Raw genomic sequence first — 16,586 nt, 5'->3', positions numbered from 1 at the left:
GGCCCTAGGCGAGAGCTTCACTCGCCTAGTGATCTAGTCGGCCCTGGACCTAAACGGTTAGTAAAATTTACTAACTGCCTATGCGGCGGTTAGCGGTTAATAATCATAATAATTGCTAATCGCTTTTTAAAAAAATGGAAAAACTTCACTGAAGGCCCCCAAACTTCCATCTGTTTTGAAATACCTCATATAAACTTTAAAATCTCTTAATTTAGTCTTCTAAACTTTCAATTGCTCTCAATTTAGATCCATTCGTCAGATTTAACCGTTAACTTTTAATGGTAAACCCAAAAAAGACTGAAATACACCTAATTTTCTTCTTTTTTTAGAAGCAAAAAAAAGAAAAGAAAAGAAAAAAGACCACTTGGGTCTGCCGTGAGGCCCGTGACCCACGGTGGGTCTCCAGTAGACCCACGTGGGTCTCTGGCCAGAGACCCAGCGCTGGCCTCTGGGTCTCTGGCCAGTGCCCCAGCGTTGGGTCACTAGCCTGTAGAGACCCAGCGCTGGCCTCTGGGGCACGGGTCAGACCCAGCGCTGGGTCACTAGCCTGTAGAGACCCAGCGCTGGCCTCTGGGGCACTGGCCAGAGACCCAGCGCTGGAGCACTGGCCAGAGTGGCCAGAGACCCAGCGCTGGCCTCTGGGTCTCTGGCCAGTGCTCCAGCGCTGGGTCTCTGGCCAGTGACCCGCGTGGGTCGCGGCCAGAATATATATATATATTAATTTGAAAGTATGGGTAAATGTGAAATTTTTTAAAAATGTCAGGGGTATGAACGTTATTGTCTCACTTTCTAAATTGAGAACAATTGAAAGTTCAAGAAACTAAATTGAGAGATTTTGAAGTTTATGAGGTATTTCAAAACGGATGAAAGTTTGGGGGTCTTCAATGAAACTTCCCCTAAAAAAACTATAAAAGTAATTTTTTTTTTTTTTTTTTGAAAAAAAATCAAAACCACGTCGCTTTTATGATAATACCGTACTACATATGACATAATCTCTAGATTTTTATATATTTTTATATGTATTTAAACACAAAAACGATGTCGTTTTATATATATATATATATATATATATATATATAAGGGTGGTTAGCGGTGAATGGTTAACGGTTTTTTCAAAACTTAAAATCGCTAACCGTAACTGTCTATGTGGTTAGTAGTTTTTCTTAACCACCTTCAAAAGCAGGTAGTGAGGGGTTAATAACCACCCACTTTTTAACCCCTATTTTTATATATTACTTGGGTGAAGAATTCTTTTTGCTTTCCCCATGTGGGACGACAGGACAAGCTAATTATTCTTGTGATGGATGTGTGTTTGCTATTATTGGTGTGAGACACTTGTAAGTTGTAAGCAAACAAATACAAAGGAAAATAAAAGAGAGTTTACTCTTAAAAATAGCAAAAAAAGAGTTTAATATACATGGTTAATATATGAAATTGACTTTGATAAAAAAAAAAAGTTAATTATATATACATGGTTAATTATCTAACTTTTTTTTTTTTTTTTTTTTTTTTTTTTTTTTTTTTAATATTAACCAATTAACTCTCTATATATATCTAAACCAATTAACTAGTTAGTTAACTAAGTTTAATACACACAATACACTTGTTAATGATAAATAATTATACAACTACATTCTTAGTGTTTTAACTACAAGATATTTAGCATTTATGATATATATATATGAGTCGAGCTAATAAGCTAGTCGAGCTCTTATACGAGTATACTCACGAACTTTAAACAAACGAGCTAGATTTTATACGAGTATATATCGTTTAATAATCGAATATAATTTCATGTTCACGAACGACTCATTTAATGACCGAGTCGCACAAACCGAACTTTATTAAGCTGAACCCACCTAAACACGCTCAAAAATAACTTTGTTCCTTTAGAGCCCCATATATAAGGGCTCCACATGAGTAAAGTCAGTAGTTTGCATCTCAGCACAAATTCACACATTTATTCGTAATTAAAGAAAAATGCTAGATTTACACTTATTTTTATACGTGTCTGTAAGTGATTGGAAGATATAACATGATTTCAAACTTTCAATCGCCAACTAACACATATATTAGAAAGTTGTAAAAAAGCTAGAAGTTGACACGGGAGGGATCGTTACTCGACCACACAATAAAACCTACGAAACAAAACAACCCACTGACCACTCCTAGTGCAATAAAGATGCAGGAGTTGTCATTTCTTTCTCAGATGTTGTCCTGCAGCAGCACTAGTTACCACAGGCTTCAATGAATATTGAAGATGAAGAATTATAATCCCAACCTATGGGTGGAAGATGATAGTACAAATTAATTTGCATGGATGATATTAATCATGAGCAGAAGATACTTTGTTATAGGTCACTTTCTCTTTTATATACGTCTCTTTCTAACTTTGTTAGTTGGTTTTTAAGGGCCGGCGGGAGCTGCCTTAGGCAGATTAGGCGGCTGTGTAAGGATTAAAAGTGTGTTTGGTACCGTGATTAGATAAAAAATGTGATTTGAAAACAAATCATAGAAAATGAATTGTTTGGAGTTATGTTTTTAAAAAAATTGTGATTTGAAAAAGCAGAAAATATGTGTTTTCAAATCACACATAAGGAGATGCTTTTATGAAAACACAGAATCTGAAAGGCTAAACTGTAATTTTTAAAGGCCAAATTGCGATTTTGCCAAACGCTTAATTAATTGCGCTTTTAAAAATAATATTTTAAAATCATTATTTTGAAATCGCATTTTTTGAAATCACAATTAATAAATATTAATGAAGATTTATTCCATAAAATAATATTTAAGGCTCTAATTACCGCCAATATGTAGCAGCATTATTGGCAACCATCTTTGGTGGAAGAAATTTTTGTCCTTAAATATAATATTATTTAATTAGTATTTAAATTTAAGGAAAAAGCATCGCTTACATTCTCGCCTTAGAGCACACCAGCAACAGACACTCAATATATAGCTCATACCCTTCCTTGTATATACGAAAAATCTAAAAAAAATAACAAAAACTTATTTTTGCTTTTTTATACATTATTTTAAGATAAATATTTATCTTTTTCTCCAATTTTTATTTTTTATTAGAGATGGTATTAAAATTTTGTAAAAAATGTGAGAGTTAGTAAAAAAATTTTGTACTTTGTAAAAAAATAATATTTTAATATTATAAAGAAGATAAATAAAGATTGTAAAGTGTATTTAGATATGATGAGCCGGCCCTAGCAGTTGATTTGATTGAAGGAAAGGTGGAGAACCACTTTGGTTCGTTGATCTTAAGCAGTACGACATCTCACGAAAGGAGCCTGTACGTGTCTTTTCTGTTCACAATCTTAGCTCAATGCCACATAAATATTGGACAGTACCAGCCATCCGAAGCCACCGACACATGCAATCAAACCAGCACATGCCACGTGCCAGTCCTTTCTCCATTCTCGTCAAGAAGTACTATGCACAGTACTTTGCTGCGGGGTATGTCGCAATAATTATTCTTATTTTCCATTTTAGGAAAGGGGTAATGGTGGTGCCTTTTTAGTGTTTTTTTTTTTTAATTTTTTTTTTTTTTTTTATGGCCTTCTAATGCTATGTAGAAATTATTTTATAAAAAATAAAAAAAAAAGTTGCTCTTATTTTTCTTATTTTATTTTTATAAAATAATTTTCATTTTGAACAAAGAAGATATAAGAAGAATACCAGAAGAGCACTTAGCATTTTCCGAAAGAAAATATCTAGCATCACTGGCCACCATCTTTGGTGGTCGTCCGTTGTCACTGGCCACGTTTGGTGTTGTCTTTGAAAGCTCTCCGTGGTCCCCGGCCACCATCCACCGTTGTCACTAGTCGCCCATGGGAGACAGCGAATAGAAATGGTTTTCTATTTTTGCCTATATCAGGAAAAAAAAAAAAGATTTTTTCTTATACTAAGTAATAGTATTTTAAGAAATTTGGTTGAAATCTAATTACATTCAAGTTAAAAATTGGCCATTTTTGATTTGTCACCAAGTGAATGATTAGAAAATTGTCATTTTATTCTAATTTTTTATGGACATAAATTTCCTTCAAATCAGTCTGAAAAAAAATCCTCCAACCCATTTAAAATAGTGTCAAGTGTCTATAAACATTTAAAACATACATAAATAACTCAGCCAAATCCTAGCCAAGCAACACTTAATTACATAAATAACCCAAAATCAAGAACAACAACGTAGAGCTCCTACACTACAAGGTACAAATAACCCCTCGGCCATCACAAAGAAATTCAAACCCCAACCCATCAACTAATATGTTTATAAATTTTGAACCCATTTATTTGGGCACTTACAAGTTCTAAAATTATATAACTAATTTTTGAGAAACTGCATTAAGACCAAATTGTACTCATGTTCCCCTCCCACATGATCATGAAAAATTACCATTTTTTTTCCTCCAAGCAAGGCATTAGAGATTCACATTCTGCTCAACGAATATTTAACTAAAATTTAGTTAAAAAACATTTTTTTTTTTGAAAGTATCTATATCCGGCTCAACATTTTAGTTATTCACTTTCATTTTTTCATTTAATATATATATATATATATATATATATATATATATACTTGCCCTATTCCCAAAATTAAGAAAAGAGAGAACACAAATATATAACGAAGAATATATTACCTTAAGAATTTGTTGAGCTACCATGCTCGTCAAATTTGCTGAATACCATGGTAGCTTCAGCAAATCTTTAACGATTTTATTAAGCGAGATATAAAATATGGTGATCTTCAAACGGGTCACTGTTCATCATGTTTTGAAGTTACTGTGCAAAATCACTGATCACTTTTACTGGTCATTGTCCGGACGACACTGTACAGGATTACTGTTCAGATGCACTGTTCACTTCACTGTTCAAGATTTGTCTGCCGACACTACAGTGCTGACAGCAACTGTTCAAGATTGGTTACTTTTACTGTTTCAGATTGGCGCCAGACGTGCCTCTACTGTTCACATGTGACTGCACTGACGCGTCATATGCTTTCACTGTTTTGTTTATGATTGTATTTTGTTTTATGCAATGTAATCAGCCTATATAACGGGCTCCCCTCCCCCATTGTAAGGCAGAAGTTTTCCAGAGGTTCTCTAGAGGTTTTCCAGAGCTCAGAAACTTCCTTGCCATTCCCCTATCATTTCTCTTCTCTGTCTCTTACTTCAGTAAGTCCTAACACTTACTTTTGTAAGCTTTGTCTAAAATCTGTAACGATTTTAAGCTTTTTATCAAGCTTTTTATCAAGATCTGTTTATCTTATCAACTGTCTTTAATTTCAGTTTTATATTTTGATTATCAACTGTCATTACCGCCTTCTTGGACGGTTTTATTGCTTTGTTTTAAATTATCTTATTGCATGTATATCACTCTCCCCTATCTCCCTGCATCTATATGCATACTGCGCTTCCTCCCTCCATCTTATGAAAAGTCTCATAACAGCTCTTGATTGGTCCTTAACGACCACAATGTTCTCAAAGAAAAAGAACTGCTACTATTCCACTGACGGTTCGTTCTCAGTTCACTGGTCATGACGCTAGCAAAAAAAATTTGTGATCTTCAAACGGGTCACTGTTCATCATGTTTTGAAGTTACTGTGCAAAATCACTGATCACTTTTACTGTTCATTGTCCGAACGACACTGTACAAGATTATATATATATTCGAAAGAGGCTTTGTTCTCTCAGAATGGCTCTCTCTATGCGTGATCGTTGGTGGGCTGTAGCACCTCCTCTCCTTTCATTCCGCAAGTTTCTTACCAGCCAGATCTCCACCGGCCCACTGCCAGCTAGCCTTGCACCATGACGACCACGAGTCCACAACTTCCACCAGTGCCAGCCCACCGTCTTGAACGCACCAACCGTTGTTGAACCACCCCATCTTGTTGGCGTTGCCACCGAAGTCCCTGGAGCCGCGATCCGTTTCATCTCAGGCCAGATCATGTTTCAGAAGGTTTGTTTTGTGAAGAATTTAAAAATAATATTTTTTTGAAAAAACAATTTTTTTTTGTAACAAAATTTTTTAATTTTTTTAACTGAAATTTTTATTAAAAAAAAATTATTTAGTTTTAAAAAACGAAAATTTTTATTTTTTTTAGACGTAAATTTTTATTTAAAAAAAAAGAAAAATTTCAATTTATTTTTTTTTAAAAAAAACTGGCCACCGTTTGGATTTTTTTTTTTTTTTTTGTGGTTCGTTTTAGGTTTTTTTCTTGAAGTTTTAGTATTTTTGTTTTTATTTAACTAAGGGTAATTTCGTCTTTGGGGGGGAACATTGACAATTTTTGCTAGTTTGGGGAGGGGGGGACGTTGTCACAATTGAAAGTTAGGGGAACATTGTCAATTGGGTGGTAGTTTGAGGAGAGTATGTGGACTTTTCCCTAATTATTAAATACAAATACAGGTTGTACAAATACAGGTTGCACAAGTGACATACTTTCTTATTATTTCTTAAGACTCTCTGTCCAGCCTGTCATCACAAGGTGGTTTATGTTTAATCCATAATTTGAGTTTTAAGGTACTTCACTCCTTTTCATACAAATTGCATACGTTAGAAAGATCCACGTGATTCAAATAAATTGGGATGCTGGCACGAGGAATGAGGGTAACGTTGTAAAGAACATAATTAGTTTATTTATTTATTTATTTTTTGTGTGTGTGTATTTCTAACATTTTCAAGTCTTATTAAAAGGCCATTAAGTACAATATTTGTGCTATAAACTTAGCTTCCAATAGTGCAATTTAACATAGGAAGAGGTTCATATCTTTCTGCCTTACAAGAAATGACAATGAATAAAGACAACTTTGATTTTGGGAAAGGACCACCTTCTAACTTGGGGGGCTTGGCTATAAGGTAGTTCTGCCCATAGTTAATAGGACATTGCGTGGAAGCATGATCAAAAGTTAACTATTAAATAAAAATACAGGTTGAACTTGTGCCATGTTCTTAATTCAAACTATAATTAATAAATTTGAGCTCTAAAATTATTAAATACAAGTACAGGTTGCAAAAGTGACATACTTTCTTATTATTTCTTAGAACTCCTTGTCTGACATGTAATCACACGGTAGTTTAAGTTTAATCCATAATTTGAGTTTTAAGGTACATCACACATTTTTATACAAATTGCATACATTAAAAAGATTCATGTGATTAAAATAAATTGGGAGACTTGCAAGAGGAACAAGGGAAACGTTGTAAAGAACATATTTAGCCTTTTTTTTTTTTTTTTTGTATCTCTAACTTTATAAGTCTTATTAAAAGGTCATTAATTACAATATTTGAGAGGTATATATCTCTCTACTTAACAAGAAATGACAATGAATAAAGGCAACTTAGGTTTCGGGTGAAGACCACCTTATAGCTTGGAGGGCTTGGCTATAGGGTAGTTCCGCCCATAGTTAAAAGAACATTGCGTGGTAGCATGATCAAAAGATAATTATTAAATAAAAATACAGATTGAACTTGTGCCATGTTTTTAATTCAAACCATAATTAATAAATTTGAGCTCCATAATTATTAAATACAAACACAGGTTGCATAAGTGACATACTTTCTTATTATTTCTTAGAACTGCTTGTCCGAACTATCATCACATGGTTGTTTACGTTTAATCCATAATTCGAGTGTTAAAGTACTTCACTCCATTTTATACAAATTGCATAGGCTAAAAAGATTCATGTGATTAAAATAAATAGGGAGGGTTGCAAGAGGACATGGGACATGTTATAAAGAACATAATAATTTTTTTTTTTTTGTAATTCTAATATTATTTAAGTCTTATTAAAAGGTCATTAAATACAATATTAGTGCTATAAACTTAGCTTCCAATCGTGCAATTTATCAAAGGAAGAAATCCATATCTCTGTACTTAACAAGAAATGACAATAAATAAAGGAGACTTTGGTGTTGGGCAAGGACCACCTTATAGCTGGGGGCTTGGCAATAGGGTAGTTCCGCCCCTAGTTAATGGCACATTGCATGGTAGCATTATCAAAAGATAATTATTAAATAAAAATAAAGGTTGCACTTGTGCCATGTTTTTAATTCAAACTATAATTAATAAATTTGAGTTGCGTAACTTTAATAAATTTGAGCTCTATAATTATTAAATACAAATACAGGTTGCACAAGTGACATACTTTATTATTATTTCTTAGAACTCCTTGTCCGACATTTCAGCACACAGTGGTTTAAGTTTAATCCACAATTTGAGTTTTAAGGTACTTCTCTCCTTTTCATACAAATTGCATATGCTAGAAAGATTTATCTGAGTAAAATAAATTGGGAGCTAGGCTTGCAATAGGAACGAGGGACGCGTTATAAAGAACAAAATAATTTTTTTTTCTTTTGTATTTTTAACATTTTTCAAGTCTTATTAAAAAGACATTAATTACAATATTGATGCTATAAACTTAGCTTCCAATAGTGCAATTTAACATAGGAAGAGGTCTATATCTCTCTACCTAACAAGATATGACAACAAATAAAAGCAACTTTGATTTTGGGCAAGGACTACCTTATAGCTTGGGGGCTTGGCTATAGGGTAGTTCCGCCTTTGAGCTGCGTAATATTAATAAATTTGAGCTCTATAATTTAAATGCAAATACAAGTCGCACAAGTGACATACTTTATTATTATTTCTTAGAACTCCTTGTTCGACATTTAATCACATGGCGGCTTAAGTTTAATCTATAATTTGAGTTTTAAGGTACTTCACTCCTTTTCATACAAATTGCATACGTTAAAAAGATTCATGTGATTAAAAGAAATTGGGAGGCTTGCACGAGGAACGAGGGATGCATTGTAAAGAACATAATATATATATATTGCATGTTTAACATTTTTCAAGTCTTATTAAAAGCTCATGAATTACAATGTTGGAGAGGTCCACATCTCTCTATTTATGGCTCGTTTGGAAGTGCGATTTCAATAAGTGCGATTTTAAAAATTACGTTTTTAAAATCGCACATGCGTTTGGTAAAACATACTAAAAAGTACATTTTTTATCAATTGAGTGTTTGGATAACATTAGCATATAATTGCGGTTTCATGACCAAATTACCAATAAGGATGAACAAGACACAGAGGATGAAGAAAAAAAGAAAGAGAAAATAAGGGTTTTAATATATTTTAGGTGGGTATTCTTGGTATTTTTTTCATTCCCGTTCTAAAAAAGGTAACTATTGCGCCAAATATCTTTTTAATAGAAATCGTGATTTTGTTTTAAATTCGCATTTTTTCAAATAAGCACCCTCTAATCAGCTTATGGAAATCGTATATTTTTTTGCGATTTTAAAATTTGTGTTTTTAAAATCGCAATCCCAAACACCCTAAAGTTGCGATTTGGTTTAAAATCGCAGATTATTTTTTTAAAAACGCACTCCCAAACGCACCCTTAACAAGAAATGACAATGAAAAAAGGTAACTTTGGTTTTGGGCTAGGACCACCTTATAGCTTGGAGGGTTTGGCTATAGGGTAGTTCCGCCCCTAATTAGAGATTCACATTCGGCTCAACGAATGTTTAACTAAAATTTAGTTAAAAAACATATTTTTTTTGAAAGTATCTATATCCGGCTCAACATTTTAGTTATTCACTTTCATTTTTTCATTTAAAATATATATATATATATTTATCTACTTGCCCTATTCCCAAAATTAAGAAAAGAGAGAACACAAATATATAACCAAGAATATATTACCTTAAGAATTTGTTGAGCTACCATGCTCGTCAAATTTGCTGAATACCATGGTAGCTTCAGCAAATCTTTAACGATTTTATTAAGCGAGATATAAAATATTTTTTTACTACAAAACTAGACAAAATAGTTAGTTTTTAGCTATCTTGTTGAGCCGGTGAGTGCTCTAAAGCCTCTACATAATCTCTTCATTCGCTTCATTTTATCTCAACAACCAGCTGAACCTTTCTTTACCAAAAATGGCTAGCCTCAATTTTGGCAATGAACGCAACCACACTTCTACCTTTAACAACAATCCACTAGACCCTGAGGAGTTCAGGCGGCAAGGCCACATGTTGATAGACTTCATTGCTGATTATTATCTGAATGTTGAGAAATACCCTGTTCAAAGCCAAGTGGAACCAGGATATCTCCGGCAACGCTTGCCAGAATCCGCTCCATGTAATCCAGAGCCCATCGAAACCATTCTGAAGGACGTGCAGGAGCATATAGTTCCTGGTATAACACATTGGCAAAGCCCTAACTTCTTCGCCTACTTTCCAAGCAGTGGTAGCACAGCAGGGTTTCTAGGCGAGATTCTTAGTGCCGGATTTAATGTGGTCGGATTCAACTGGATTGCATCTCCGGCCGCCACTGAGCTTGAGACAATAGTCGTGGATTGGCTTGGAGAGATGCTCAGGCTGCCCAAATCCTTCCTTTTCTCTGGCAATGGCGGGGGTGTGCTACAAGGGACCACTTGTGAAGCCATTTTGTGCACACTCGTCGCTGCCAGGGATCAAATGCTAAGCAAAATCGGGAGAGACAACTTGAGAAGGTTGGTGGTTTATGGGTCCGACCAAACGCACAGTGCACTCCAAAAGGCAGCAAGAATAGCCGGAATCCACCCGAAAAATTTCAGAGCTGTCAAGACAACAAAGTCGACATCATTTGCACTGTCACCAGACTCACTGAAATCCGAAATTTGCAAAGACATAGAAGAAGGTTTAGTCCCGTTGTTTCTATGTGCCACTGTGGGGACTACTTCAACAACTGCCGTTGATCCACTGGGCGCGTTATGCCACGTGGCAAAAGATTATGGCATGTGGGTGCACGTCGATGCTGCTTATGCCGGAAGTGCGTGCATTTGCCCTGAGTTCCGGCATTTCATGGACGGCGTTGAGGGTGCGAACTCATTTAGTCTCAATGCTCATAAATGGTTCTTAACCACTTTAGATTGCTGCTGCCTTTGGGTGAAAGATCCGAGTGCCTTGATAAAATCACTCTCGACGAACCCCGAGTTTTTGAGGAATAAAGCCACCGAGTCAAGGCAAGTGGTGGATTACAAAGACTGGCAGATAACCCTAAGCCGGAAGTTTCGAGCCTTGAAGCTGTGGTTTGTGCTTAGAAGCTATGGCGTGGCTAACCTTAAGAACTTCTTGAGAAGCCACGTTGAAATGGCCAAGCTTTTTGAAGGGCTTGTAGCAATGGACAAGAGGTTTGAAATTGTGGTGCCTAGAAATTTTGCTATGGTTTGTTTTAGGGTTTTGCAAAAAGCAATGGGGATGCGTCAGCTAAAGCAAGCACACCAAAACGGTCACGTTGAAAATGGTCATAAGGTTGTAGAAGAAGAAGAAGGAAGCTCAAATGAGGTGAACCAGAAGTTATTGGAGTCCATTAACATGTCAGGCCGCGTTTTCATGACCCATGCCGTGGTTGGAAAGGTCTACGCCATACGGTTCGCCGTCGGCGCCTCTCTGGTAGAGGAACGGCACGTGATCATGGCTTGGAAAGTGGTGCAGGAGCATGCAACAGCCATACTAAGCACCAACTGACATTTGAGAGATCATCCTCATCCTCCAAGTTGTTTGTTATCTTTAATTCCGATTCTTAGAATATTTTATATTGTTCTAGTTTATTATGTTGCCTTATAATATGTTTTAAGGTTTAGTTTAAGGTTTCTTGCTTATCACTCTTAGCCTCTCTATATATAAAGGCCTATGTAATAATCGTAATATTATCAATATAGAAGAGATGTAGTCCTATATACTTCCGCTCTCTCTCACATTCTTCCTTTAATTACAATATATTCACCAATATATTTAACACCGATTGTTATGTTTTGTTTTATTTCCTAGTTTTGCAATCTTGTCGAAGAGATAGGTATGCTTCTATAAAATGATCGATGTTGTTGGACTCATTATTCTGTTAGTTTTTTTGGGTTAATTCATTACTTATTCCTTTAAAAAAAAAAAAAAAAATTCCAACAATATTGTGGTAACAATTCTACTCCCTCATGATCTTGAATTTGAGAAAGATAAATGCTATATACACCTATAACTCTTTTACAATTATTTAACATATGTTTGTATGATTGGATCTACGTTAGTTACTAAAAAATGTTTAACACCCTCTAATCATATTTTAACAAGTATTAACAAGTTATAAAAAATTTCTAAAATAATTGTACACCTAGCATTTTTGTTTAAGAATAAAAGTTCGAATTTGGGCTGTGATCCAAACTATGTACTAACTATTCTCATTTCTCATATAGAAGATAAACAAGGTTCCAAACGAGACTGAATGTTTCCGTTTTTTATTTTTTTTCCCTTTCTCTAAAAGTAAGGGCAAGGACAGTGGCAGAGTGATAATTTTTATCTTGGAGTGCGTGCCACAATTAAAATAATATAATTTCTAAAAATAAAGTTCGAATATCATACGAAAGAAAAAGAAAAAAGAAAAAAAGTCAACTAGATTCTTTTAGGCTGTGTTTGGGAAGGGGCTTGAGAAATGGAGTGAGCCGGTACAGATTTGGTTGATGTGAAAAAAAAAGTAAAAATGTTTTGTATGAAAAAGTAAAAAAATTTATTTTGTAGTGAATTTTTTATTTAAATAATAATAAAAAGTGATTAATATGATATAAAAAGCAAGAATATTTGAATTAATTTTGAAAAGAAGATTTTTTTTGAGACTTTGGGTCCTTGGGTCCATGGGTCCAGCCCTTCCCCAAACACAGCCTTATATACCAACGATTCAGACCAATTCCAACAACCTATGTACGCCCCATATCAATTATTAAATCTCACTTTGTTGAGATTTGAGTTCAACTTCTGTCGTTTAAAGTCGTACTGTGTGACATCAGCTCTTACCTAACGGTCTCTTAGTATTGGAGGGGAAATATGGCTCTGTTTGCCCAGCACTGTGTAATCAGGAATAGAGTCAAAAAAAAAATATACACACATTTCAAAAATAATACTTATCTTATTCACTTGCCAACGAACAATTTTTTTTTTTTTTTTTTTTTTTTTAAAAGGAAAATGAAAAATATTAAAAAAAAAAAAAAAAAAAGAATAGGAGAATATCGGGGTGGTTCCAGCCACTCCTTGGCCAAAGTGGGGTGGCCGGACCACCCCATTTTTGGCCACGGGGGTGGCTCCAGCCACCCCCTGGCCGATCTGGGGGTGGTCGAACCACCCCCATGGCGGACACCTCCTTGGCCAAAAAAAAAAAAAAAAAAAAAAAAAGGTGACCGGGTGCATTTGGGGGTGGCCGGACCACCCCCAAGGGGCTGGGGGTGGTTTTGGCCACCCCATACGGACCGTATGGGGTGGCCAAAACCACCCCCAGCCCCTTGGGGGTGGTCCGGCCACCCCCAAATGCACCCAGTAACCTTTTTTTTTTTTTTTTTTTTTTGCCAAGGGGGTGGTCCAGATCGGCCAAGGGGTGGCTCCAGCCACCCCCGTGGCCAAAAATGGGGTGGTCCAGCCACCCCACTTTGGCCAAGGGGTGGCTGGAACCACCCCGATATTTTCCTATTCTTTTTTTTTTTTTTTTTTTTTTTTAATTTTTTTTTATTTATATATATAAAAAAAAAAAAAAATTCAGTTGTAATTATCGGTTGGTTGGCAAGTGAATAAGATAAGTATTATTTTTGAAATGTGTGTATATTTTTTTTGATTGAATTCCCGATTACACCGTGCTGGCACTGTAGCTGGAATAGTGCCGTTCCAGCTACAGTGCTGGCCCGTTCCGTTGGCAAACAGAGCCTATGAGACCCTGATATTGTTAATCTTGGCCGTCCAATCTCATGATCCAACGGCCTACAACATGTTATGTGTCTCATTAAAATTTAAATAATAAAATATTATTTAAAATTTAAAAAAAAAATAAAAAAAAAATAAAAATGATAAAAAAACTAAAATATAATAATAAAAAAGTTGGGGTGGCCGCCCCATTTGGTGGTTCGGCCACCTCCTATGGCTAGATGCAAAAATTTAATTTTTGGGTTTTGGCCCTAGGGGGTGGCCGAAGCCACCCCCATGGCTCAGCTAGGGTGGTCGGCCACCCCCTATGGCAAAATGGGGTGGCCGGCCACCCCATATATATTTTTTATTATTTTATTATTTTGTTTTATATATTTTTTTAAAATTTAATAATAAAATATTATTTTTTAATTAGTGGGACACGTGGTAGCTTTTAGACCCTTGGATGAGATTCGATGGCCAGGATTTTTTTTTAAAAAACTAATAGGCAATTCCCTAGCTATTGATGAAGATCTCGATCCTAACTTTGCCTCCCTAAAAATGGAATATTTCAATAATATATATGTTCTTATAAAATAGAAGAACGACATACATTCATTATTCTTAGTATAAGCTTTCAACATCTGCCTGACAAATCTCATGTAAATTCTCAAACATGTAGAAGAAAATTGTGTTTTGTGTGTGTAGAAAGACTATTACTCTCGGCCATAATTTTCACACAATGACATAATGAAGCCTAATGAGCAAACTTCACTCATATATAAATAGGGTGAGAGAAAATGGCTTCCTCATGTGTTCATAAAAATTGGCTTATCCCATTATGGGCTCAAAACAAAACAAATAATTATGCTCGCTAGTCCACCCAAAAGGAATAAATACAATAATCTCCCGCTTGGACAACATAAGTCATTTAGCCACAAAACAATCCGATTCAAATGTGTTTGCAAGTAACAAGTTAAGAATACATCGATAGGATGCATGACTAATACACAATGTCTCACCGAGACTCATACACAATGTCTCGTATCACAACATCAATGTCATAGTTAATATAAATGCGTACAAAATAATATATGGCAACACAAAAATACTCACGATATACACAAATGCACATAACTTCCACTAACTCAATAGAACAATAGACTCTAACAACTTCATATGAGTCGCATGCTTCTGAAACACTATAACAGCAAAATACCTTGATTATTGGGTCCACCAACATATGTTATGTGGGTGTATAAATCACACAACTGTGAGATTCAGCTACCTTCCTCGCTAACAAACAAATATTTTTATGTCAATATGCTTGTATAGAAATGATCTCCTAGTATTCCGAGAGAAATTAAAGAAAATTGATACAGAATCAACACGAAATATTTCCAACAGCATCACAATGGTATCTAGAATACCCAGCCCTAAGAGAAAATTTCGTAGTCATGTATCCTGACATGTAGCCTTACAATAAGCTACACATTTTATCTCTATAATTGTGAAAGTTATAAGTGTTTGTATGACACTTTTCCACCAAATAACTCTTCCCACCATAAAAAATACACAATTTGAATAACCCAAAATATCTAACTATATCAAGAATGTCAGATTACTAATGCGCTAGCACAAAGTCCTTAACAGCTCGCAAGTACCTTAGTACATTCTTTGTAGCTTTCTAGTGACTCAAGTATCTCCTAAGTACACAAATAATATAATCATATCGATGTTATCTATGTACTTAAAGTGCTCATCAAGCTACACATAGTTGGCCCAAATAGGATTGCTTGGGGCTATATATATGCAGACTCAGTACGTATCACACACTTGCTGCAAATAGGATTGCTTGGGGCTATTGAGATTCAGAAGGTATCACATAGTTGGGGCAAAGAGGAAATCATTTTTGAGGAAAACATTGTCAACCATGCAGCAAAAAAATCACGTGGGAATGCAAGAGTGGAAACCCAACAGGAGAAATCGAAGCAAACGGAAAAGAAAACAACAATCTTTTGTAACAAAAGAATTCTTTTGTGCAGAAAGAACTTATTGAAACCTGAAAGCCAAAGCAAATTGCACCACCCGAGAGGGTTAAAAGAATTGGAAAGCAAAGCTATCTTTCAAAATGCCAGCGTGTGGGAGTCCCAAAGAAGGAAAAAGCTCCAGCACGTGTGAAGAGAGTTGAATTGGAAACTGCATGTATCGAAGAGAAAAGCCAACAGGCAACAAGCAAGCAAAACATAGCTGCAGAGAAGACCCAATGGCCTGAAACGTGAACACCTGTTGCAGGAGACAAAGAGCTGCCCATTAATTTCTTTTGCAAAGAAGAAGTCAACTCAAGAATCAAGATGCATGGGACCAACAATTAATAGGACAACCTTTTTGGCTTTATTTTTCTTTTATTGTGTTTAATATCTAGCATTTTGATGATGGAATTTATTTTCATGATTATGAGTGGCTAATCTTTTAGCTAGGCTATATGGGTGAAGCCTAATATTTCTATTTTTTTGTTTAAAAACTATTTTTGATGCCCTTCATAAATTAATGATTGAATGGTGGGAATGATTTTAATTTGAGAAATATTTCGTGTTGACAAGTTTTTGATTCATTATTATTTTTGTTTATATTAAATGCTTACTTTTTGTTTGATTTGTTATGATTCCAATTTATAGTAAACGCTTAATCTCTCTTAATATGTCATTGAAATCAATTTTTTAATCAAATCCATGCCCAATCTACTTTATTTTTAATTAGTGCTTTATTGTTAAATCCTCCGACTAGGAGAGTTGATACTCTACCTAGTTGAGTTAAGGATGTGTCGAGAATATGTAATAGAATATTAGGTGGATTCTTAAAGGCCTAGTATTT

General features: G+C 35.1%; 1 protein-coding gene across 1 annotated transcript; it reads left to right on the top strand.

The window, feature by feature from the left end:
• The first annotated feature begins 9,945 nt into the window (after window positions 1-9,945).
• On the top strand, window positions 9,946-11,724 carry LOC132171402 (tyrosine decarboxylase 1-like). Its single transcript, XM_059582709.2, has one exon. The coding sequence runs from the start codon at window positions 9,954-9,956 to the stop codon at window positions 11,523-11,525; it is 1,572 nt and encodes a 523-aa protein (XP_059438692.1). The 5' UTR covers window positions 9,946-9,953; the 3' UTR covers window positions 11,526-11,724.
• Window positions 11,725-16,586: the final 4,862 nt, after the last annotated feature.

This window comes from Corylus avellana, chromosome 1 (assembly GCF_965113065.1).
Source record: "Corylus avellana chromosome 1, dhCorAvel1.hap1.2, whole genome shotgun sequence".
NCBI lineage: Eukaryota > Viridiplantae > Streptophyta > Magnoliopsida > Fagales > Betulaceae > Corylus > Corylus avellana.
This window is presented reverse-complemented; position numbering and strand designations above follow the sequence as displayed.

What these genes read in the sequence shown, in the direction of transcription:
- LOC132171402 (XM_059582709.2), top strand. Translation starts at nt 9,954, where the DNA reads ATGGCTAGCCTCAATTTTGGCAATGAACGCAACCACACTTCTACCTTT.